At 50.1% G+C, this 23,118-nt stretch overlaps 2 protein-coding genes across 2 annotated transcripts; both read right to left on the bottom strand.

The window, feature by feature from the left end:
- Positions 1-8,444: 8,444 nt before the first annotated feature.
- On the bottom strand, positions 8,445-17,884 carry LOC125731468 (germinal-center associated nuclear protein-like). The gene is made up of 25 exons (XM_049005883.1): positions 17,701-17,884; positions 17,390-17,619; positions 17,194-17,275; positions 16,927-17,065; positions 16,393-16,546; positions 16,116-16,244; positions 15,822-16,019; positions 15,474-15,742; positions 15,230-15,392; positions 14,992-15,146; positions 14,649-14,872; positions 14,358-14,554; positions 14,165-14,265; positions 13,941-14,072; positions 13,744-13,857; positions 13,506-13,658; positions 13,237-13,423; positions 11,225-11,423; positions 10,975-11,072; positions 10,510-10,900; positions 10,155-10,406; positions 9,942-10,071; positions 9,574-9,753; positions 9,328-9,478; positions 8,445-9,234 (listed from the first exon to the last, which is right to left on the bottom strand). Exons 1-25 carry the CDS (start codon positions 17,786-17,788, stop codon positions 9,076-9,078), a joined length of 4,275 nt encoding a protein of 1,424 aa, XP_048861840.1. The 5' UTR covers positions 17,789-17,884; the 3' UTR covers positions 8,445-9,075.
- A 797-nt stretch (positions 17,885-18,681) lies between these two features.
- Positions 18,682-21,319, bottom strand: LOC125746515 (germinal-center associated nuclear protein-like). The gene is made up of 8 exons (XM_049020606.1): positions 21,258-21,319; positions 21,008-21,105; positions 20,543-20,933; positions 20,188-20,439; positions 19,975-20,104; positions 19,607-19,786; positions 19,361-19,511; positions 18,682-19,266 (listed from the first exon to the last, which is right to left on the bottom strand). Exons 2-8 carry the CDS (start codon positions 21,098-21,100, stop codon positions 19,180-19,182), a joined length of 1,284 nt encoding a protein of 427 aa, XP_048876563.1. The 5' UTR covers positions 21,101-21,105; positions 21,258-21,319; the 3' UTR covers positions 18,682-19,179.
- Positions 21,320-23,118: the final 1,799 nt, after the last annotated feature.

The following is a 23,118-nucleotide window of genomic DNA, read 5'->3' as shown; positions in this document are numbered from 1 at the left end:
TACACGATACAACCTCAGATAAAACATATTAAAGCAACACCAGGGAGGTTTACAACCTGATCCTTAAAATTATCGACCCGTAATTCCACCTTGAAAACCCCTAAAGAACAGTAGTTTACCCCATGACTCACTGCCCCATTCAAACAAAAAAAAAACAGGTTTTTGGGGTAACCTTTAGGTCAGCTCTTCAAAACCAGGTATGAGGACTCTTCAGCTAATCAGTCCTCTAATTAGAAATCTAATTAGGGAGTTGCAGCGAAAACCTGCATACACACCGGCCCTTTGCGGATAAGATTGTTCACCCCTGAAACAAGCAAACAGAAAGGCTGCTACACTGCAAATTCAATATGCCCGCCGATGCTCCACCAAATCTATCAGGACCCTGCCTGTCTTTCCCGTGCCTGCTCCTTTGCCAATATGCCCTACCATCGGAACATGCACAGCCATCTCGCCCCGGCTATGCCTCCAGTCCGAACTGCAGTTCCTATACCTGCCTATAATTGCCTGGCTACAATCCATCCCCCAAAATGAAATTGATGACCCAACGATCACAGCTAAGAATTCTATCCCCAAACCACTGGTCTTCCTCCCCAACCGAACGATCATTCACTGACCGTGGTAACTTATAAGGGTTGGTATGATGACCAGTGGTGGACCTCACCGAACGTTTAACTGGTCTCTACACCTCGGGGGGGACATAACCTCCTCCATTATACGAGGCCTACTTGTGGATGCTCTATTGCGACCCCTCCCACCAGCCCTGTCCCCGTAAAACCACAGAGTCCTCATCCGATTCCATTTCTGTTGCCCCTGTGGGCAACCCAGACTCAGGAGACATTACCAGAACATCTTCCCCTGACATAACAACCCCCTGTGGTACTGGACGCAACTCTGTTCGGTGAACTTGACGGACAACCCCGTCCCCCTCCATTGGAGTTGCAGAGTAAACTGCACCCTGATCTTGGGGACACCGAACTACCATATACAAACAGGCATCCCAATGATCCTGTATTTTACCTCGAACATGGTTCCGCAAACACACCAGCTGACCTTCATCAAACCCCTAATCATTAACCAACTCATTGTGTTTCCGATTTCGTGGTGTGGCTTGTTCCTCCAACTAAGCCTTCACATACTCTTGAAGCACCTGCAAACTTTCCTGATGGTTTTGTACCCATTCCTCCAAAGGTCCACCATACTGACTGATCCCGGCAGGAGCCTGAAGATAGTGTATCGGTAATCGAGGCTCACAGCCAGACCTTAAATAAAAAGGCATCATCCAGTCATTTGGTGGGGTGTAGTATTGTAAGCTTCTCTGCTGGAGGAAGTGTGTGAAGCAAATTGTGCAAAAAAAATATTAAAGCAACACCAGGGAGGTTTACATCTAGATCCTTAAAATGATCGACCTGCAATTCCACCTTGAAAATCCAATTACCATATAAAGGATACAAGATGTAAAGATGACAAATGACATGGCACACATTTGTTGTTTAGACTGTTGTGTCAGGTTAATTGAAAGCTGAAGGATCTTAGTGTTTACTAGTCTAAGTAACAGAATGTCTAAACACTGTGCTTGCCTTTATGGGTTTTTAAGCAGAACATATAGGTATAGAAACATATTAACATTACGTTTCACGATTCACTGACTGGAGAATAGGAGAATATACACATCAATATTACTACTTAAGTTAACTAACCCTAATCCCAACCCCTATTGGCACGGAGCCCGCCAGGGTTCAGGTGAGATATAAATCTGTAATCTGTATCAATGGTTTTGCTATCCATACCCACCCTATTAATGTTAGCTTCCCAGGGTTTCTTGTTAGACAAGCTCTGTGTCTCTCTATACCCCCATTTACTGCACGACTGATTGTCCATTTATAAAGAATCAAATAGGGTGAAGATGGTTTTAGTTTACAATTACTCTGGAAGGTGACCAGATTAAAAAAAAACTAAATACCATGCCTACGTGTATGTAATCTCCATCACAGTCCCCATTTTCCCCATAATCCTCGTTTTGATAGTGCCAATTTGTGTAATGTGAGTTTTTTTTTTTTTTTTAAAACTGTTATAGAAGAACATACTGGATGCCACATGTGTACAATTACCCCTTTCTAATTAGTGGGGTCCGTTGTGTCAGCTACAGCCTTTACTAACATACACATAAGTATACAGTCTTACAGCACTTTTGTTTTCCTTTTGTATTTAATGGTTTTCCATTTAGGGGGCAGCATGGTGGTGCAGTGGTTAGCACTGTTGCCTCACACCTCTAGGGCCCGGGTTCGAGTCTCCACCTGGGTCACATGTGTGTGGAGTTTGCATGTTCTACCCATGTCATCGTGGGGTTTCCTCCGGGTACTCTGGTTTCCCCCACAGTCCAAAAACATGCTGAGGCTAATTGGAGTTGCTAAATTGCCCATAGGAGTGTATGCGTGAGTGAATAGTGTGTGAGTGTGCCCTGCGATGGGCTGGCCCGCCATCCTGAGTTGTTCCCTGTCTCGTGCCCATTGCTTCCGGGATAGGCTCCAGACCCCCCGCGATCCAGTAGGATAAGCGGTTTGGAAAATGGATGGATGGATGGACAGTTTTCCATTTGAGGAATTAGCAAAAAACTGCAGTGCATGATGGGTAGGATCTAAAGGCTGCCTAACGCCCTTAATTTGTTTGCAATTTCGCCAGGTAGGCTACCTTCTTTAAACTGCGTTTTGCTAGACTACACATTTCGAGATGTTTTATTGTAGTCTTGGTAAATATATATATATAGTTTAGCCTAACCCAGCCACTTAAGGGAGCAAGCCAGCTCAGGTAGGTGCCAGTCCCAAGCCCGGATTAATGGAGAGGGTTGGCGTCAAGAAATAAAGAGAAATAAAGACAACTAATACTCCTAGTTTGCGAGATCTGACTGCAATGGCAGCACTGCTACAAGGGTGTGGATAAATCTATACAAATATCACCTGCATGCACATTACTTCTTTTACAATAACCAACTCCTGATCCATACTGTTAGTCGTGAAAAAAAAAACTATCGTGTACATAGAGGCCCTGTGTAAAAAGATAACTGCCAAGGAAAAGATCAAAAACATTTATTTCAAGGATACAAAGTTTTTATGGTCATGTACAGTGTACAGTGCAATTCTTATTTGATTAACTTGAATGTCTCCACAGACTAGACGATTAAACAAATAAAGCAGCGCAACATTACAATAACTAATAACAAATAAACAAAGCTCACGAGTACTATTACAGTATTTATATCATTTATTTAAACTTAATTTTACCAGGTAAATTAACTACAAAGCAGTTACCACTGCTTTACCTGCTTCTCGGGAGAAATAGCAGATATACGTCATGTATGTGACTAAATTCTTAAGCCAATAAGGGCAAAGTTGTGTCGTAATGGAGGCGGATCCAGTTTGTGCAGCCGGTTAAAGACACTACGGGCATGTAAATGGAGAACGAAATTATAGTTATAATTCGGCGTGTTCGCGAAAACGACTTCATTTATTTTCTTATTGATTTATCGACAGACCATCATACTTTTTAGACGTTATAATAACAACACTCTATTGATCCCCAAAGAGAGAAATTCTCTCCTTGCCTGCCCCCTCTTACTGTCCATGATACACAAGCACATATGTAGAAAAACGTCAGCTTGGAAGCCAAGGCTGGACTTAACCTACTCTATTCTGGTATTCTGTTCTCCCAAGTAAGGCATCCCAAGTTCGAATCCAACTTCCGACAAAAGTTCTTCAATCGCTACAGCACAATTTGAGCCACTGATCGGCTTTAATTGCTTTGTTTTATTTTTGCGTTTCAGGCAAAACTACATAACACTTAAAGACACTACGGGCATGTAAATGGAGAACGAAATTATAGTTATACCGAATCTCCTACACACAATACCAAGGTTACCAACTTTGGTCAGCTGACCGGAGTGAGACGTTCAATTCCCGTAAGATTTCTTTGCGCCAGCCTGAGAGTATGACAAACACGTCACACCAGATGCATGAGAGATGGAAACCTGGGATATTCAGTCGAATCAGATCAAATATGATGCTAAGTTAGTACTAAGTTAAAATATGTTCCGGACTTGTAACATGCACCCATGATTTGGAACAGTCAGCAGGCTGTCTCTGGCCACGCCCCCTACACTCCGGTCCGGCCCCTGGCTTTTCCTGAATTCTGATTTCTTTACATAAACATTGACTTCATTGATATTGTTATTGATTTATCGACAGACCATCATACGTTTTAGACGTTATAATAACAACACTCTATTGATCCCCAAAGAGAGAAATTCTCTCCTTGCCTGCCCCCTCTTACTGTCCATGATACACAAGCACATATGTAGAAAAACGTCAGCTTGGGAGCCAAGGCTGGACTTAACCTACTCCTTCCAGTCCAACTGGAAACTGCCCCATGGCCGAGCGGTCTAAAGCCTCCTGCGCAGCGAAAATGGCCTTTCAAAGTAAGGGGTGTTCTGTTCTCCGAAGTAAGGCGTGGGTTCGAATCCAACTTCCGACAAAAGTTCTTCAATCGCTACAGCAGAATTTGAGCCACTGATCGGCTTTAATTGCTTTGTTTTATTTTTGCGTTTCAGGCAAAACTACATAACACTTAAAGACACTACGGGCATGTAAATGGAGAACGAAATTATAGTTATACCGAATCTCCTACACACAATACCAAGGTTACCAACTTTGCTCAGCTGACCGGAGTGAGACGTTCAATTCCCGTAAGATTTCTTTGCGCCAGCCTGAGAGTCTGAAAACACGTCACACCAGATGCATGAGAGATGGAAACCTGGGATATTCAGTCGAATCAGATCAAATATGATGCTAAGTTAGTACTAAGTTAAAATATGTTCCGGACTTGTAACATGCACCCATGATTTGGAACAGTCAGCAGCATACCTGTCAAGGTTTGGATTTGAAAATAAAGGAAATTTTCCGGCACCCGCCGAGAGCCATCCCACCACCGCAACCAGGCTCCAGTATCCCTTACATTTTAAGACAGGTGTACAAGAAATATAAAATAACCATTTGTCATTTACATTTTATTTTCATTGCGCATTTTCTACTAATTTTTCATGTTCACTCATGCGGCTCTCTGTCATTCACTAATGACTTGGATTTTTCATGCCGACTGACATCGTTCCTTCCCCGTGGGAGACACTAAAATCGCATTTACAAATCTTACAGAACGCGTGACTGTGCCCCATCCTGCTCCTCTTTAGGAAAGTAAATTCGTCGTCCCATTTTCCGATGTATTTACATGACTTCTTTGTTTCTTGGCAGGGACGCCTTCTCCTTCTACACATCCATCCATCCATCCATCTCTCTCCTTTCTCCTTCCCGCTGTTGGCACTAATCTCGCGATAACTGCCACCCAGGCTATGCAGGTGGCAGTTCTCGCGAGGCTACTGACAGTTCAGTTTGGAGAGGCAGAAGAATTTTTAAATATATATATATATATTATTATACGGGAGATTTACGGGAAAATACTAATACGGGAGGACGGCGGGAAAGAGAAGTAAAATACGGTAGTTTCCCGGCCAAAACGGGAGACTTGACAGCTATGGTCAGCAGGCAGTCTCTGGCCACGCCCCCTACAGTCGGTCCGGCCCCTGGCTTTACCAGCGTGTTCGCGAAAACGACTTCATTTATTTTCTTATTGATTCATCGACAGACCATCATACTTTTTAGACGTTATAATAATAACACTCTATTGATCCCCAAAGAGAGAAATTCTCTCCTTGCCTGCCCCCTCTTACTGTCCATGATACACAAGCACATATGTAGAAAAACGTCAGCTTGGGAGCCAAGGCTGGACTTAACCTACTCCTTCCAGTCCAACTGGAAACTGCCCCATGGCCGAGCGGTCTAAAGCCTCCTGCGCAGCGAAAATGGCCTTTCAAAGTAAGGGGTGTTCTGTTCTCCGAAGTAAGGCGTGGGTTCGAATCCAACTTCCGACAAAAGTTCTTCAATCGCTACAGCAGAATTTGAGCCACTGATCGGCTTTAATTGCTTTGTTTTATTTTTGCGTTTCAGGCAAAACTACATAACACTTAAAGACACTACGGGCATGTAAATGGAGAACGAAATTATAGTTATACCGAATCTCCTACACACAATACCAAGGTTACCAACTTTGCTCAGCTGACCGGAGTGAGACGTTCAATTCCCGTAAGATTTCTTTGCGCCAGCCTGAGAGTCTGAAAACACGTCACACCAGATGCATGAGAGATGGAAACCTGGGATATTCAGTCGAATCAGATCAAATATGATGCTAAGTTAGTACTAAGTTAAAATATGTTCCGGACTTGTAACATGCACCCATGATTTGGAACAGTCAGCAGCATACCTGTCAAGGTTTGGATTTGAAAATAAAGGAAATTTTCCGGCACCCGCCGAGAGCCATCCCACCACCGCAACCAGGCTCCAGTATCCCTTACATTTTAAGACAGGTGTACAAGAAATATAAAATAACCATTTGTCATTTACATTTTATTTTCATTGCGCATTTTCTACTAATTTTTCATGTTCACTCATGCGGCTCTCTGTCATTCACTAATGACTTGGATTTTTCATGCCGACTGACATCGTTCCTTCCCCGTGGGAGACACTAAAATCGCATTTACAAATCTTACAGAACGCGTGACTGTGCCCCATCCTGCTCCTCTTTAGGAAAGTAAATTCGTCGTCCCATTTTCCGATGTATTTACATGACTTCTTTGTTTCTTGGCAGGGACGCCTTCTCCTTCTACACATCCATCCATCCATCCATCTCTCTCCTTTCTCCTTCCCGCTGTTGGCACTAATCTCGCGATAACTGCCACCCAGGCTATGCAGGTGGCAGTTCTCGCGAGGCTACTGACAGTTCAGTTTGGAGAGGCAGAAGAATTTTTAAATATATATATATATATTATTATACGGGAGATTTACGGGAAAATACTAATACGGGAGGACGGCGGGAAAGAGAAGTAAAATACGGTAGTTTCCCGGCCAAAACGGGAGACTTGACAGCTATGGTCAGCAGGCAGTCTCTGGCCACGCCCCCTACAGTCGGTCCGGCCCCTGGCTTTACCAGCGTGTTCGCGAAAACGACTTCATTTATTTTCTTATTGATTCATCGACAGACCATCATACTTTTTAGACGTTATAATAATAACACTCTATTGATCCCCAAAGAGAGAAATTCTCTCCTTGCCTGCCCCCTCTTACTGTCCATGATACACAAGCACATATGTAGAAAAACGTCAGCTTGGAGGCCAAGGCTGGACTTAACCTACTCCTTACGGTTTAACGGGAAACTGCCGCATGGCCGAGCGGTCTCAGACACCACGCACGACGTAACTGGCCTTCCGACGCAAGGGATATTCTGTTCTCCGAAGTAAGCCGTGGGTTCGAATCCCACTTCCGACAAAAGTTCTTCAATCACCACAGCAGCATTTGAGCAACTGATTGGCTTTAATTGCTTTGTTTTATTGTTGCGTTTCAGGCAAAACTACATAACACTTAAAGACACTTCGGGCATGCAAATGGAGAACGAAATTATAGTTATACCGAATCTCCTACACACAATACCAAGGTTACCAACTTTGCTCAGCTGACCGGAGTGAGACGTTCAATTCGCCACAAGTCTGCACACCCAGATAACACGCATATAAAACGTATGCAACAGTTGTGTTACCTTTTAAATAGTCTGTAGGTTTTGCAAACTACTCTAACGCCTTTGGTGTCGCTGATTTTACGTTTATACTAGTGTAAAATAGACTTGCCGTAAGATTTCTTTGCGCCAGCCTGAGAGTCTGAAAACACCTCACACCAGATGCATGAGAGATGGAAACCTGGAATATTCAGTCGAATCAGATCAAATATGATGCTAAGTTAGTACTAAGTTAAAATATGTTCCGCACTTGTAACATGCACCCATGATTTGGAACAGTCAGCAGGGGGGGGGGAGGGATTATCTGCTCCCTGCATTTAAAAGTGCATAACAGAATTACATGACAGTGAGCGCAGGGGCAGGTAGACATTATTTCAACAAGCAGAAAACTATCAGAGGAAGCAGTTCATAATGAACATCATACAGAATACAGGAAGTCCCCAGAATAGAAGATCCATCCTAAGTCAGTCTTAAAGTCAAATTTATTGGTGTGAGAAGAGTAATACTACAGAACATTATAGTACAGTAATATTAAAAATAACTGCATACAGTACTGTACCTCAAGCCCACGAAAGAATAAAGCAGGGTGATGTTTTCATGAGCATCATAAAGTAATGCATATGTTTGATATTAAAAATAGTTTTAAACTAAATTAGTATGATAGGATCTATGGCCATCTGCTTTTAAATGCAAAATATCTTAGCTACATCAAGTCAGTCGAATATTCTTAACCAGCAGACTGTCTGTACATATGCAGATGGCTCCCTGCTGCCACCTGTAGGGCATCCACGGGCATATTTTCTTAAAAACCAGCCAGCCAGTTTATAAAAGGAACTCAGTGGCAGACTGCTTAGTGAACTGCTGTGATCTTCAGTTCAATTACATGAATATATAATTGAGCTGCATGACATTTCTTTAAGAATCTAAAAAAAGACATACTTTTGCAATGGTGTACAATGCAGATATTACCTAAATTGTTAATTTTGACCAACAATACACAAGGTTAAAGAAACAGCAGTAACAACCCCACGTATGAGTGTCTAATATGGGCAAATAACGTCACAGGTTTTAAAGATTCTGCAGCAAATTGTGATTCAATTTAAAAGTACAATAAACAAAGTTTCATGATGGAAAAAAAACAAAGAAATAGCCATGGGTTTCTAAATACAATAACATTTTAATATTTAAAATTTGCACAAAAAAAAAAACCCTAAAAAACTGTCCATTTCCTATGACATGTTTTTCCCCCAGTTACAACACTCCCAATGTTGTGTAAATTACTGTACATCATACTCTTCAAAGCAATATATGCACAAGTACCACACAACTAAATATACTGCAGAAATCAGGCATAAGAGAGACAACTTGTGGCAGTCAACGGCAGACATCAGGTGGGTCACATGACACTCAGTCATCAACAATGTCCAGAAGGCAGCTTAGCTTCAGCTCACATGCGAGCTCCTCCTCCCGGCTTGCAGAGATCAGCTGCTCCAGCTCCTGTAGACGCCTCGCCATAGAACTGGCAGCTCCCCTGGCCTGGTCACTGCGGACACTGCGCTCCTTCTGCTACAAAAATGGGCACAGAAACAGTCTCAACTGATGAGCACAGGGTACTTGGGGTCTTAAAATGTGAGCAACTGTGTAGCACAGGGTCAATACCAGGGCAAGTGCAGGTGGGGCAGCCATCTTTGGGGAGGGCACTACGATCTCCGGTACAGACAGTAACAAAGAAGGCAAGAAAAGTGGTGAGGAGGAAGAGGAAGGGCCCAGGGACTCGACGTCAAGCCAGGTACGCAGCTGGTCCTCGAACCTGCAGATCCAAGTCAAACAGGAAATGGCTCAATGTTTATGCCACAACTCACATGAGAGAGTACACGTGTGTAGCATGTCTGTTCTCTGTCAGACCTGCGGCTCTGTTCTTTCTCCTCCTCAATGCGAGCCAGGAGGTCCTGGGGGCTGGAGGCAGCATCCAAAACAGGGGCAACACCGGATCCGGACTCAGGGTCCTCAACCATGCTGTGAAACAGCTTCTGTTGAAGACGTGGCCTGGCCAGTCGAGGATGAGGCCACATGCTCTGGTGACACCTGCAATGGCAGAGACTTTGGATAAGAAGCCAGTATTGTACACCACTCTTGGGGATATGAGCAAGACTGGAAGCTGATGGCTTTCCCTCTTCTTCCATTTAATAGTAAATAATATTCATTAAATCTGCAGGTCACTGTTAACAGTCTATCTGGAATGTGTTAGATTTACATGGCTGGCTGGCTCTTACCCTGCCTTCCCCTGCTGCTTGTCCCTGTGCGTCTGCTTTACGGCATCCACCCAGCAGGACGGCGGTATGAAGCCCTGCAGCCCATCGCTCAGGAAATACACCGAGATTTCTCCGTCGTCACTGATGACATCTGAAGATGGTGGGATAGGTTCACACCTGCATGGCATCCCCAGTAGGCCCCCCCAAACGTCAGACCCACCCCACCCCCCTCACCTTCACTCACGGGGCACCCAGGAGGGTTCCAGTCCCGGAGTTGGTGCTCTACACAGAGCATGACAATTTCGTCCCAGGGCACCTCCCAGAAAGTGGGCTCCTTGTCCGGCCCCCCACCTCGGCCCACACAGTCCTGACGCAGCCTCTCCAAAAGGTTCTCCAACTGGGACATAAGGAGTGGCTGGCTGTGGCGGGACCATGGGATTTGAGATACGTACTGGAAGATGGAGGCAACCAGCTGGCTCCAAGGAGCTGGGTGGGGGGAGCGGTGGCAGCAGCAGAAATTTAAGGAAACAGACTAAGAAGCAGCCACTTAGCAAGAAGTCCGAATTCCGAATCTGAGGCATGGACATACCCCCCACGGCTGGCAGCGGCCAGTCGGGCAGCCGCAGGCTCAGGACTGCCCCCTGGAGCCACTCCAGGTGCTCAGCCGAGTTCCAGAGCAGATGTGGTAGGCAGTCACCACCCCCTGGCACCGAGAACTCTGCCACGGGCCAGGAGAGGCCAGCCAGACTCGGGGACGACACAAGGCCAGCCAAGAAAGCCAGGACAGTGTTGTAGAGGCCGATGACGGGTGCAGGGCCCTGGGAGGGCAGTCCCGCCATGTCACGGTCCCTCCGATCACGGTGAAGCCTACCAGCAAACTCGCGGCAGAGCCCGGCCTCCACAACCTGCACCAACGTCTGCGAGACGAGCCGGGCTGGTGCCGTGGAGCGGGCAGCGAGCCACCTGACGGCATGGCGGATCTGCGGGGAGACGGGGGTGATGGTCAATGGGATGGTTCAATCTTACCGAGGCCAGCGACAACATGCACACTCACCTGCTCGGATCCTTGGGGTTCGTTCGTGGTCTCGGGGATATGGACGAACATGTACTCTGAAATCAAACCTTCCTCAATGAGTGTCTGAAGCATCAGGTCTTACAGGGAAAGGAAACCGATGGTCAGACAGGAGGAACAAACCAACTGTATTAGCTCTGCATACGTAAACATAGCCTCAAGAGAAATGCTATAAGTAAAGTAAGCGAATCCCACGCGACACCTGTTGTCATAGACACGGTTAGTGTCACACCTTCCTCTAGCCGTTCATCGCTGGCCCTGTGCCCAGCCTGCCCTGGGACCACCACCACCAGAGGAAGGGCCTGTGGCCAGGCATTAGCCTGCTGGATCTGCCGGAGTTGCAGCAGGGCGGATAACAGGAAGATGTCCCCGTCTTCCTCATCAGCCCCGGGACTGACTGCCGAGGGCAGCAGCATCAGCAGGGCGCCCATGCCCATCAGCCCCTTCCGCTTCTCCAATGCCAACTGGCCTTCCTCGCTGAGGGGCCCGCGGGCCACCTGACCCACAGTGAGAAACATGGCCTCACTTCCTGCACTTGCACCCTTCGCAAACATCTGTGTTACCACAGGACCTGCTAATATCACATAGTGCCAGACTATGCTAGGCTATGTTAAGCTATGCTAGACTAACATTAATGACAGAACATGCAACACAGGGGCATGAAGCCTGTCGATATTCATCGGCAAGTTCCCCCCTATCTGCCACACCTTCACACACACGTGCACTGTGTGCATGCGCTCCCCCACGCTCCGCAGGCCGCTGCTGATGCTCAAGGTTTGCATGTGTCCGTTGGGGACCATCTCCCTGTGTTCTTGCTTCTCCGAGTTACCGAATTTGGACTCCAGCCATTCTGTCAAAATCCTGCATCAGAGATGGGAGGGGGGCACAAATGTAAGCTCCAGGACCTCTAAACCCAACTAACACCCAATCCCTCCCCGAACGACACCCAGTTCCCCCACTTACTGGTTAGCAACACTGGCATCTCTTTCATGATCACTTGGCAACAAGAGGGCTGCCTTCCAGAAGATTGTGTCAGATGGGTTCGAGACGCTTGCTGCCACCAGACTGAGCAGGTCCAGTGGCCCCCACACAGATTCGCTGAAGTGGATGGAGATGTAGATGAGCACATGGAGAGTGATGGATGGCTAACAGCTACTCTACAGTAGCACCATACCTCAGGAGCTGCTGGTAGAACAAGTGAACCTTCATCTGATGCTCGGTTTCCCTTCGCATCTTCGCCAACCTGCAGAAGGCAGCAGAGTGTCAGCATCGGTACACTTAACACTACAGCAAATCAATGGCCAGCAAAATAAACGGACAGGACGGAAGTCATTTTGGGAAGTACTGTCTAATTCAGCAGAGGTGCCCCGATCCAATATTCAAGATACCTAATCAGACGGATCGGACATCGGCCACATGTGACCGATCCATGTTCAATAATTATTTCGTTATTGCCAGTCTATTTCTTCTTATACTGAGTGGTACAATCAAATCGCACAACAGCTTTCCCCCCTTTTTTATTTTTTGTGGCATTCAAGCTGAACGTTAACGCTTCCTCGGTTTTTTGACACTCAGTGTGTGTGAGTGCAGTGACTTCCCCTGCTATGACGTCATGTGCATGTCCTTTGTAGTGGAAGGATCAGGTGATGGTAGCAAATGCAACTTGCATGCTTGCGAAGCAAACTAACATGTCTAAAACCTGGAAGAATTTTATGCTTGAAACAACCAGTAGCACAGCGATTTGCGATCTTTGTAAAAACAAAGTAACATTCAGTGGAAAATCCCACTAATAGTGCACTCAATTAAGGCAATGCAAGTAATATGAAAAAAAGCGATGGATTTGGAAGCCAGCTTGGGCTGTTTTGCGCACTCGCTATAGCTTGATACACGAGGTGCTGCTATCACAGTGAAAAGTGACGCATGCCACTTGGGTGTACTTGTGAAGATATTCAAACAACTGCAAAATGTCTCAAAAATGCTCAATACAAGATGCACAAAAGAGGTGGAACAGTATCTTATGTATGTTTCTTGTGGGCTAATTAAAACTTCTTTTCCATTTGTATTTACTAGCTTGGAAAAAAAAAAAAAAAGAGCTTTGGTACTGGATCATACTCATAATCAGCCAATACCTTATGTTCAGGTATCAGGATTATATTGGCACTGAAAAAGTGGGATCGGTGCACCTCTATTATGAATATTAGGTCAGCATTATTATGCTGTGAGAGAGATGTACCTGGTGCAGGAAACAGAGAGGTCCCCAGCGTGCCCCAGGTTGACCACGCCCCGGGCCAGCCTGTCCAGGCAGGGTGAGGGGGGGGCACTGGGGGCCAAGGCCTGCAGCCTGAAGCGGGGGTCCACACAGCCAGGGGCAGCAGGAAAATCACGCATCTGTCGCTTCAGCTGCCTGCGCACGGCCACCACATCACGCCACCTGCAACACATGCACAGGGTGAAGCCCGGTTGTCGGCGAGCATGTGGGCAAAATATCTGGTCCCCTTACCACTGCCCCTTACCTTTTGATGAACCTGCGTATACTCAGAAGCTCTGCTTCCAGGACGTCTTGGGCCAGCAGGGTGAGCTCACCACACAGCGTCTCCTCCAGCAGTACCTCACACACGTCTTGTGAGCTGCGAGCCACACATTCTGCCTGCTCTTCTTGGGCACGCCTGGCACGAAGGGGCATGCGTTCAGCCTATATACAGTTATCTGAACACTCTCTATGACCTCTGATCCCCCTTGGCTCACCAGTACCTGATCTCTGTTGAGGCAGTCTCCACGATGCAGTCGCGCAGCACCTCCTGTGTGATCTCGGCACACAGTGTCTTGCTGAGCCGGGCCAGGAGCTCCTCGTGTTCCTGCTTTCTCCTGACAGAGACAGGCCCATCAGATGGCACATCCCCTCAAAATGCACCCACCCCTCCTCCCCAGCCCAGACAGGTGAGGCCTACCTGGCTTCCTCCATCCTGCGCTTCTCCTCAGCGATATGCTCCCTCTCTGCCTGGATCTCGGCAGCAGAAACCTCCCGCAGCATCTGCTCCACCACCTCACTCAGCACTGCCTCCACCTGGCCGTTGCACATGCTGCAACAACCCATCCACATCACCAAACTGGTGTTGGTTGAGTGTGACAACCCTCTAGAGGCCACTGCTCCCTATCTGGCTCACGCTCCTACCTGAGTGCAGCAGAGATGTACTCGGCTTCGGTGGCAGCCACGTCAGCCACCTCGGCCTGCACTACCTCCTCCAGCATGGCCTCTACCTCCGTGGCGATGTCCTGCAAGGGGGGGGGGGGGGTTATTTGTCATTACTATGGCAATACCAACACACTGCTACTGGGTTGACACGCAGCAATGAGCAATCTATCACCTGCTCTGTGTAAACGGGCTCCGGTGGGGGAGGCGTAGGTGGGGCGACTGGTGGTGCCTCCGACGGAGATGCCCCAAGTGCTCCACTCTCCTCTCTACCAGGGAGGCCAGCTGACTCCGCTGGGTCGCTCGGCATCTTGGATCGGTGCTGGAGGGCCCGCGCATCCAGCTCAATGGGGGGCCTCTGAGGGGAGGCTGCTACAGCGTGGGCAGGAAAAATGACAAAATTACAATCAGAGGCCAGAAGGTGGACGAAGCGTAACAGTTAGCGGAAGGTGGAGTGCAGACGCACCAGCCCTGGGCACACTGCCTGCCTCCGCTGGCTGCCCATCCCCACGGTACTTGTTGCGGCTGTCAAAGCTGTTGACGGGTGTGTGTTGGGGTGGGTTGGGCAGTGGCGCGCCGTTGACCACTTGGCCCACCAGCACCTCCCGCTTCCTTGCGATGGCCACAGAGCGCTTTGGACGTGGCTGGATCTCAGGCTCCTGGTACGCTGTCCGGCTTAGCTCCACCATGCTAGGGGGAGGGCAGAGCTTCAATAAAATATACCACCCATCATAGATTAGCACCCCCATCAGAGATAAGCCACCCTGCCCCCAACACAAAAGGGACAACGAAGCACAGCCCAGCCTTACCCTGCATCGACCGCGAGCCCATACTGCAGCGCGAGGTCCGAAGCCTCGCCGGCATTCTGGAACATGAGCATCCGGACCAGGTCTTCGACCGGGAATGTGGTGGAACCACGGGAGCTGTAGGCCACATTCAGGGCCCGCAGAGCCTCACGGCGCACCTGTAGGGGGCACCAGAGCGGTCCAGGTAAGTGAGGTATTGGGGCTGATGAGGATGTAGGGAGCGGAGCAACGGCTCCCCCACCTGGTCGAAGTAGCGGTGCAAGATGCAACCAGCCAGATACGAGGCCACCTTGACCAGCTTGAAGAACCTCACGAAGTTGTTGCTGTTGACAGCGGCAAAGGCCTGGACGGCAAACTTCACCTCCGGAGAGTTTCGGAGCTCCGCCCGGAATTGCTGCACCTCCCTGCAGGTAGGGAGGGAATGAAATGTCAGCTGGAGAGGTGCCATGGTGACACGGGACACCGACTGCCGGCCAGCCACCCACCGGAGGATGTCTCCATCATTGAGCTTCAGGAGCACGCTGTACTGCCGAAACTCTGCCTCATGAGGGCAGTAGATGTTCTTGCTGGCCAGGTCCTGGTACATCTCCTTGAGGCTCTGCAGGCATTTGGTCAGGTTTTCATTGTTGATCTTAGCATCAAAGGACATCATGGGCTCCTGGCACAGGTGGTGTGCGCAGTGGATGTGGAAGCGGGCGCACTTTTCAATAAGGGACACCGTAAGCGGGTCGCACAGGTGCTGCTGAGTGATATCCTGCAGATGGCCCAGAAAAAGGATCAGGGCGAGGCCCGCAGGGCACAGGAATAATGAGACACGGACTAATGTTGCTCACCTTCCGGATACCTCGTGTGCGGTTCCACACAAAGTCATACCAGTCACGGTAGTTGTCCTCACCCTGGTCCATGACCTGGGTAACCAGGTAGTTCATGGTCATGTTCAGCACAGTAAGGGGCCGCAGTTCATGGGGGAGGGGCTCCTCCTGGTCAGCAGAGGACCTGCTGTACTCCTTAATGGCAGCAGTGTGGTCCACCTGCGTGGGGTGCAGAGGGTGATTTGCAGCCTGTGGTCTGTCAATTCATGGCGGGGAGGGGGAAGCATTAGGAAAGAGGGGCAGGGGTGGTGATACCTTCTCCGTGTTGGGGATGACCTCAAAAGAGCTCAGTTGGTTCCGGGTCTCCCTCATGTAACGCTCCTTCTCCGGACACATGTCAGGACACGTACCCACAAACACCTTGGACAGATCCAGGTCGGTCCTCTTGGGCCGAGCTGTGCCAGAGGAGACCGTGTCAGCTGGCGATTCACTTTGGGGTGGGAGGGGGGGGTGGCTCAGCAACGTGACCCTAGGGGGACCTACCCTGTCGCAGGATCTTGTCCCGCTGCTCTAGCAGACGATACTTCTCCTCTGCGGTTTCAGCTACCTGGCCAATCAGGTGGAAGAGGGGAGAGGGGAGGCTGCTGGCTAGATGTTCGGATTCGAGGCCGTCTGGGCTGGGCTCCATCTGCGGCTCACTCTCAAACTGCAGGGCCTTTGTCGCCAGGGGTTTCTTGGCTGGTGACCTGAGAGGGACAGACCAAAGGCTGAAGAGCTTCTAAAAGCTGGCAAAACCTGGGCTCCTTTGAACACCTGGCCAGTAGGGGGCATAGCAGCCAAAGAACTCAGTTTGACTTTAATGTCACGAATCCGAGCCTGAGGTAAAGAGTTTCATTACCAGATGACCTAACATAACTCAAGCTGCTTGGAAAAAAAACTAACAAAATGTATACATAATAAAAAACCAGAGTGATCCAGATTTTTTTTTTTTTTTTTAAAGAACTTGCATTGGGTTTCAAAAAGGTGATTTTCTTCCCTAACTTAATTTAATAAAGACCCGGCCATCTTATTGTAAAATTGAGTTATTTACTCTTACGGTAAGAGAATGATTTAAAGACAAGATTACCCTCTGGATAGGGATGAGCTGGAGGACCAGCCGGAGGTGGATTTGGAGAGGGCTTTGCAGACAGGGGCTGACTCAAAGCCTCCTGCCTGGCTCTGAGGATCAGGGTCATCTGGAGGCCTTTGGCCCTTCTCTCCTGGACCTAAGAGACACACAGAACCAGTTCATCGAAACAGCTGACATGGGAATGAAAGGCTGCAACGAGTCACAAAGACCCCGCCCTGGCCTTGGCTCGATGCACAGATAGAGAGCACCGTAATAGTCACTCACTCTGCTTCTTCCTCTGCCAGAAGATGGTGAGCTCATGCCTGCGCAGCAGTTTGCCCTTCTTCTTGGCTTTGGCAGCAGAAGCCTGAAAGATACCAAAAGTCAGTGAGGAAAGCCCGGGAGATCATGGACGAGAGCACAGCCTAATGAGTACAGCGACCAAGCCCCCCCCCCAAAGGTGTGCAAAGCCATTGCTCACATGGTCGTGGAAGTGCACTATGGCCAGGTTCTTCTGGGGCCTGCAGAAGATCCGCTGCACACGTCCGAACTGGCGGAAATGTTCCCCCAGGATGTCCTTGCTGTTAAGACTGGCTGGAATGTTCTTGCATTGGAGCACCATGGCTTCGGAGGGTGACATCCCCCCCAGGCTGTCTGTGCTGTCCAGGCGGCGGGCACGTCTCACTGTTGATGCTGCCTCAGTTTCGGGATCTGTGGCAAGTGTCACAGAGTTCAGTTTTTCAGACTATACTTGGCTTCGAACCCAATGTGCTTCTTCCTGGGAGTACTCACCCAACTCCTCCGCCCTCTCAAGGACCTCCCGGGTTGGGGCCTGTGACCTTGGCGGCGTTGAGGGTGAGTGGCTGGTGGTCGGTGCCATCGAACCCTGGTGCTCCGCCTCCCCCCAGTCTGGCTGTGGCTCCTCACTCCTCTTCGGCTCTCGCCGGGTCTGTAGGGCCGGTGTCTTCAGGATGCTGGTCAAGGCACTGCGAAAGATGCTGCTGACAGGCCCCCGGCCCCGGACCAGGGGCCTCTTGGGAGGGTGCCTGGGGGCGGAGTCAGCACCAACTTGGGGCTCCTCTGATAAATGCTCCACCATCTCCTCCTTCCGCTTGGTACCCTTAGCCGCTGCCTCCCCTGCATTCTCCCCCTCACCGCCCCCCCCCACGGACCTCACCAGACACAACCCCAGCGTCAGTCTTGGGTTTTAGCGGACCAAAGCTGACAGCACCAAACAGTGGCCGGGGCTCATGGAGGCTAGAGGCAGAGTACCTGGAGACAGAGGCGGCCTGGGAGGTCCCCCCACCCAGGCCACTGCCAGCACCAACGGAGGGTGCTGCTGGTTTCGAGAAGCTGAACTCCTGGGTGGTGCTGGGATGTGCATCTTTGGTGGGGAGGATGCTGCTGGACACTGCGATGGGCTGTGAGAAGCTAAAACCTAATGCTCCAGAAAGGAACTCAGAGGCAGCAGGAGCAGGCCCACTGCTGTCCATACTGGTAGCGGTGGTGCTGGATGGGCTGGAACCAAAAGACTCGGACACAGCCTGGGACACAGCCGGTTCAGGACTGGCGCTATAAATAGGTTTGAACACAGCTGCGTCTGACGGCTTGAAGCTGAACTCTGAGGTGCTAAATCCGCGGCCCTGAACGCTTCCAGGGGAGAATACCGAAGAAGACCCTGTGGACAACTGTCCGAATCTCAGTGGTTGACTAGACCCCGAGGAGGGGGGAACAGAGGAGGCGGAGATAGCGTTAGAGCCGCCGAAGCCGGGTGTGTGCTGAGCAAATCCGCCGGTCTGTCCGAAGGCAGAGGTCTGGGGAAAAGCCGAGTTCTGGTTAAAGACAGAGCTCTGACCGACCCCGGCCGGCTGCCCGAAGGAGGGCGGCGGGCCGAACCTGGTGTCGCTCTGTACAAACGACGGGGTCTGACTCCCAGAACCGGGCATGCCGAAGGTCGGGGCCTGTCCAGACGCCGTCCCGCCAGGCTGCCCGAAAAGGGATCCGGTCTGGCCGAAGGCAGACGATGTACTGAAGAGCGAGGTCTGGCCGGTGCCCTGGCCGAGGGCAGGCGGCTGCACGAAAGGGGCGTTCTGCTGGCCGAAGGAAAAGAGCCCCGAGGTCGGGGCGCGCGGAGACTGAAACGCTCCGCCTTGTGTTCTGCCGAAAAGCCCAGACGGATTCATTGTGTAAAAAGCCCAAAAATACGGCCTTCAAAAGTCGAAACAGAGTTCTTACAGCGCGGTAGATTTCGGCGTCCTTCGGCCTGGGAGATTATATCCGCGCCTGTGTCACATCTGCGGAAATATACAAACTGGCAGCTCCCCTGGCCTGGTCACTGCGGACACTGCGCTCCTTCTGCTACAAAAATGGGCACAGAAACAGTCTCAACTGATGAGCACAGGGTACTTGGGGTCTTAAAATGTGAGCACCTGTGTAGGCACAGGGTCAATACCAGGGCAAGTGCAGGTGGGGCAGCCATCTTTGGGGAGGGCACTACGATCTCCGGTACAGACAGTAACGAAGAAGGCAAGAAAAGTGGTGAGGAGGAAGAGGAAGGGCCCAGGGACTCGACGTCAAGCCAGGTACGCAGCTGGTCCTCGAACCTGCAGATCCAAGTCAAACAGGAAATGGCTCAATGTTTATGCCACAACTCACATGAGAGAGTACACGTGTGTAGCATGTCTGTTCTCTGTCAGACCTGCGGCTCTGTTCTTTCTCCTCCTCAATGCGAGCCAGGAGGTCCTGGGGGCTGGAGGCAGCATCCAAAACAGGGGCAACACCGGATCCGGACTCAGGGTCCTCAACCATGCTGTGAAACAGCTTCTGTTGAAGACGTGGCCTGGCCAGTCGAGGATGAGGCCACATGCTCTGGTGACACCTGCAATGGCAGAGACTTTGGATAAGAAGCCAGTATTGTACACCACTCTTGGGGATATGAGCAAGACTGGAAGCTGATGGCTTTCCCTCTTCTTCCATTTAATAGTAAATAATATTCATTAAATCTGCAGGTCACTGTTAACAGTCTATCTGGAATGTGTTAGATTTACATGGCTGGCTGGCTCTTACCCTGCCTTCCCCTGCTGCTTGTCCCTGTGCGTCTGCTTTACGGCATCCACCCAGCAGGACGGCGGTATGAAGCCCTGCAGCCCATCGCTCAGGAAATACACCGAGATTTCTCCGTCGTCACTGATGACATCTGAAGATGGTGGGATAGGTTCACACCTGCATGGCATCCCCAGTAGGCCCCCCCAAACGTCAGACCCACCCCACCCCCCTCACCTTCACTCACGGGGCACCCAGGAGGGTTCCAGTCCCGGAGTTGGTGCTCTACACAGAGCATGACAATTTCGTCCCAGGGCACCTCCCAGAAAGTGGGCTCCTTGTCCGGCCCCCCACCTCGGCCCACACAGTCCTGACGCAGCCTCTCCAAAAGGTTCTCCAACTGGGACATAAGGAGTGGCTGGCTGTGGCGGGACCATGGGATTTGAGATACGTACTGGAAGATGGAGGCAACCAGCTGGCTCCAAGGAGCTGGGTGGGGGGAGCGGTGGCAGCAGCAGAAATTTAAGGAAACAGACTAAGAAGCAGCCACTTAGCAAGAAATCCGAATTCCGAATCTGAGGCATGGACATACCCCCCACGGCTGGCAGCGGCCAGTCGGGCAGCCGCAGGCTCAGGACTGCCCCCTGGAGCCACTCCAGGTGCTCAGCCGAGTTCCAGAGCAGATGTGGTAGGCAGTCACCACCCCCTGGCACCGAGAACTCTGCCACGGGCCAGGAGAGGCCAGCCAGACTCGGGGACGACACAAGGCCAGCCAAGAAAGCCAGGACAGTGTTGTAGAGGCCGATGACGGGTGCAGGGCCCTGGGAGGGCAGTCCCGCCATGTCACGGTCCCTCCGATCACGGTGAAGCCTACCAGCAAACTCGCGGCAGAGCCCGGCCTCCACAACCTGCACCAACGTCTGCGAGACGAGCCGGGCTGGTGCCGTGGAGCGGGCAGCGAGCCACCTGACGGCATGGCGGATCTGCGGGGAGACGGGGGTGATGGTCAATGGGATGGTTCAATCTTACCGAGGCCAGCGACAACATGCACACTCACCTGCTCGGATCCTTGGGGTTCGTTCGTGGTCTCGGGGATATGGACGAACATGTACTCTGAAATCAAACCTTCCTCAATGAGTGTCTGAAGCATCAGGTCTTACAGGGAAAGGAAACCGATGGTCAGACAGGAGGAACAAACCAACTGTATTAGCTCTGCATACGTAAACATAGCCTCAAGAGAAATGCTATAAGTAAAGTAAGCGAATCCCACGCGACACCTGTTGTCATAGACACGGTTAGTGTCACACCTTCCTCTAGCCGTTCATCGCTGGCCCTGTGCCCAGCCTGCCCTGGGACCACCACCACCAGAGGAAGGGCCTGTGGCCAGGCATTAGCCTGCTGGATCTGCCAGAGTTGCAGCAGGGCGGATAACAGGAAGATGTCCCCGTCTTCCTCATCAGCCCCGGGACTGACTGCCGAGGGCAGCAGCATCAGCAGGGCGCCCATGCCCATCAGCCCCTTCCGCTTCTCCAATGCCAACTGGCCTTCCTCGCTGAGGGGCCCGCGGGCCACCTGACCCACAGTGAGAAACATGGCCTCACTTCCTGCACTTGCACCCTTCGCAAACATCTGTGTTACCACAGGACCTGCTAATATCACATAGTGCCAGACTATGCTAGGCTATGTTAAGCTATGCTAGACTAACATTAATGACAGAACATGCAACACAGGGGCATGAAGCCTGTCGATATTCATCGGCAAGTTCCCCCCTATCTGCCACACCTTCACACACACGTGCACTGTGTGCATGCGCTCCCCCACGCTCCGCAGGCCGCTGCTGATGCTCAAGGTTTGCATGTGTCCGTTGGGGACCATCTCCCTGTGTTCTTGCTTCTCCGAGTTACCGAATTTGGACTCCAGCCATTCTGTCAAAATCCTGCATCAGAGATGGGAGGGGGGCACAAATGTAAGCTCCAGGACCTCTAAACCCAACTAACACCCAATCCCTCCCCGAACGACACCCAGTTCCCCCACTTACTGGTTAGCAACACTGGCATCTCTTTCATGATCACTTGGCAACAAGAGGGCTGCCTTCCAGAAGATTGTGTCAGATGGGTTCGAGACGCTTGCTGCCACCAGACTGAGCAGGTCCAGTGGCCCCCACACAGATTCGCTGAAGTGGATGGAGATGTAGATGAGCACATGGAGAGTGATGGATGGCTAACAGCTACTCTACAGTAGCACCATACCTCAGGAGCTGCTGGTAGAACAAGTGGACCTTCATCTGATGCTCGGTTTCCCTTCGCATCTTCGCCAACCTGCAGAAGGCAGCAGCACTGGTTGTCGCGTTGAATACAGCCGTCTATGGGAGCGAATGCGTCAACAGAGCCGCCATCTTGGGACGGGGTAGAGCTCCTTTTAAATGAATGAACGTCTATCAGGGACAAGCTGGCATTCAGAAATAAAGAACCATAAATGGGCAAATTTGAGAAGCGATTTTTATTGTCTTGGTTCATTATAAATGTCAGACATGTATTTACGACCGAGCCACGAGTAAATCGACAGAGAAGCGGGTTTTCTTAACACAGCCTACTTTTATGTTCAAAATGTAATGCACATATAGGTATTTTTTCATTCTTCCATTCGAAATAAACATACACTACTCTCCTACTACATGCAGAACAATGCAAATACAAAACACAACAAAAAAGGCCAGCAATGTTAGCTGAAAGACCCTGGTAATCTCCATGATAAGCCCCATTGCGTTACCACTCATGCATTTATGCAGGCCGGCCCGTGGCATTGGCAATATAGGCAAATGCTAAGGGCGCCATTCATCCAGGGGGTGCCACAAACGGAGGAAGAAAAAAGTGTAACATTCCACTATTCTTAAAGCTAGTTGGTATTAATGCGTCTTAATATGAAAACAAGCCCACATGAATTTACCTGCTTAGCAAAGCCTATTAAGTAATAATAATAATAATGATGATGATGATGATGATGATACGTAACTTTCCTATGAGCCGCCCCCCTTGTAACCTCCCTCAATAACGAACACAAGTTGATCTCTGATCACGGGCATTTATTCACATATCTATCCGGTCGAGCATGCCGTGAGAACTAGATAAAATAAAGCACATACATCAAAAAATGAATCAGTAAAAACAC

This window comes from Brienomyrus brachyistius, chromosome 1 (assembly GCF_023856365.1).
Source record: "Brienomyrus brachyistius isolate T26 chromosome 1, BBRACH_0.4, whole genome shotgun sequence".
NCBI lineage: Eukaryota > Metazoa > Chordata > Actinopteri > Osteoglossiformes > Mormyridae > Brienomyrus > Brienomyrus brachyistius.
Note: the sequence above shows the minus strand (reverse complement) of the source record. Positions and strands in the feature narration are given on the sequence as shown.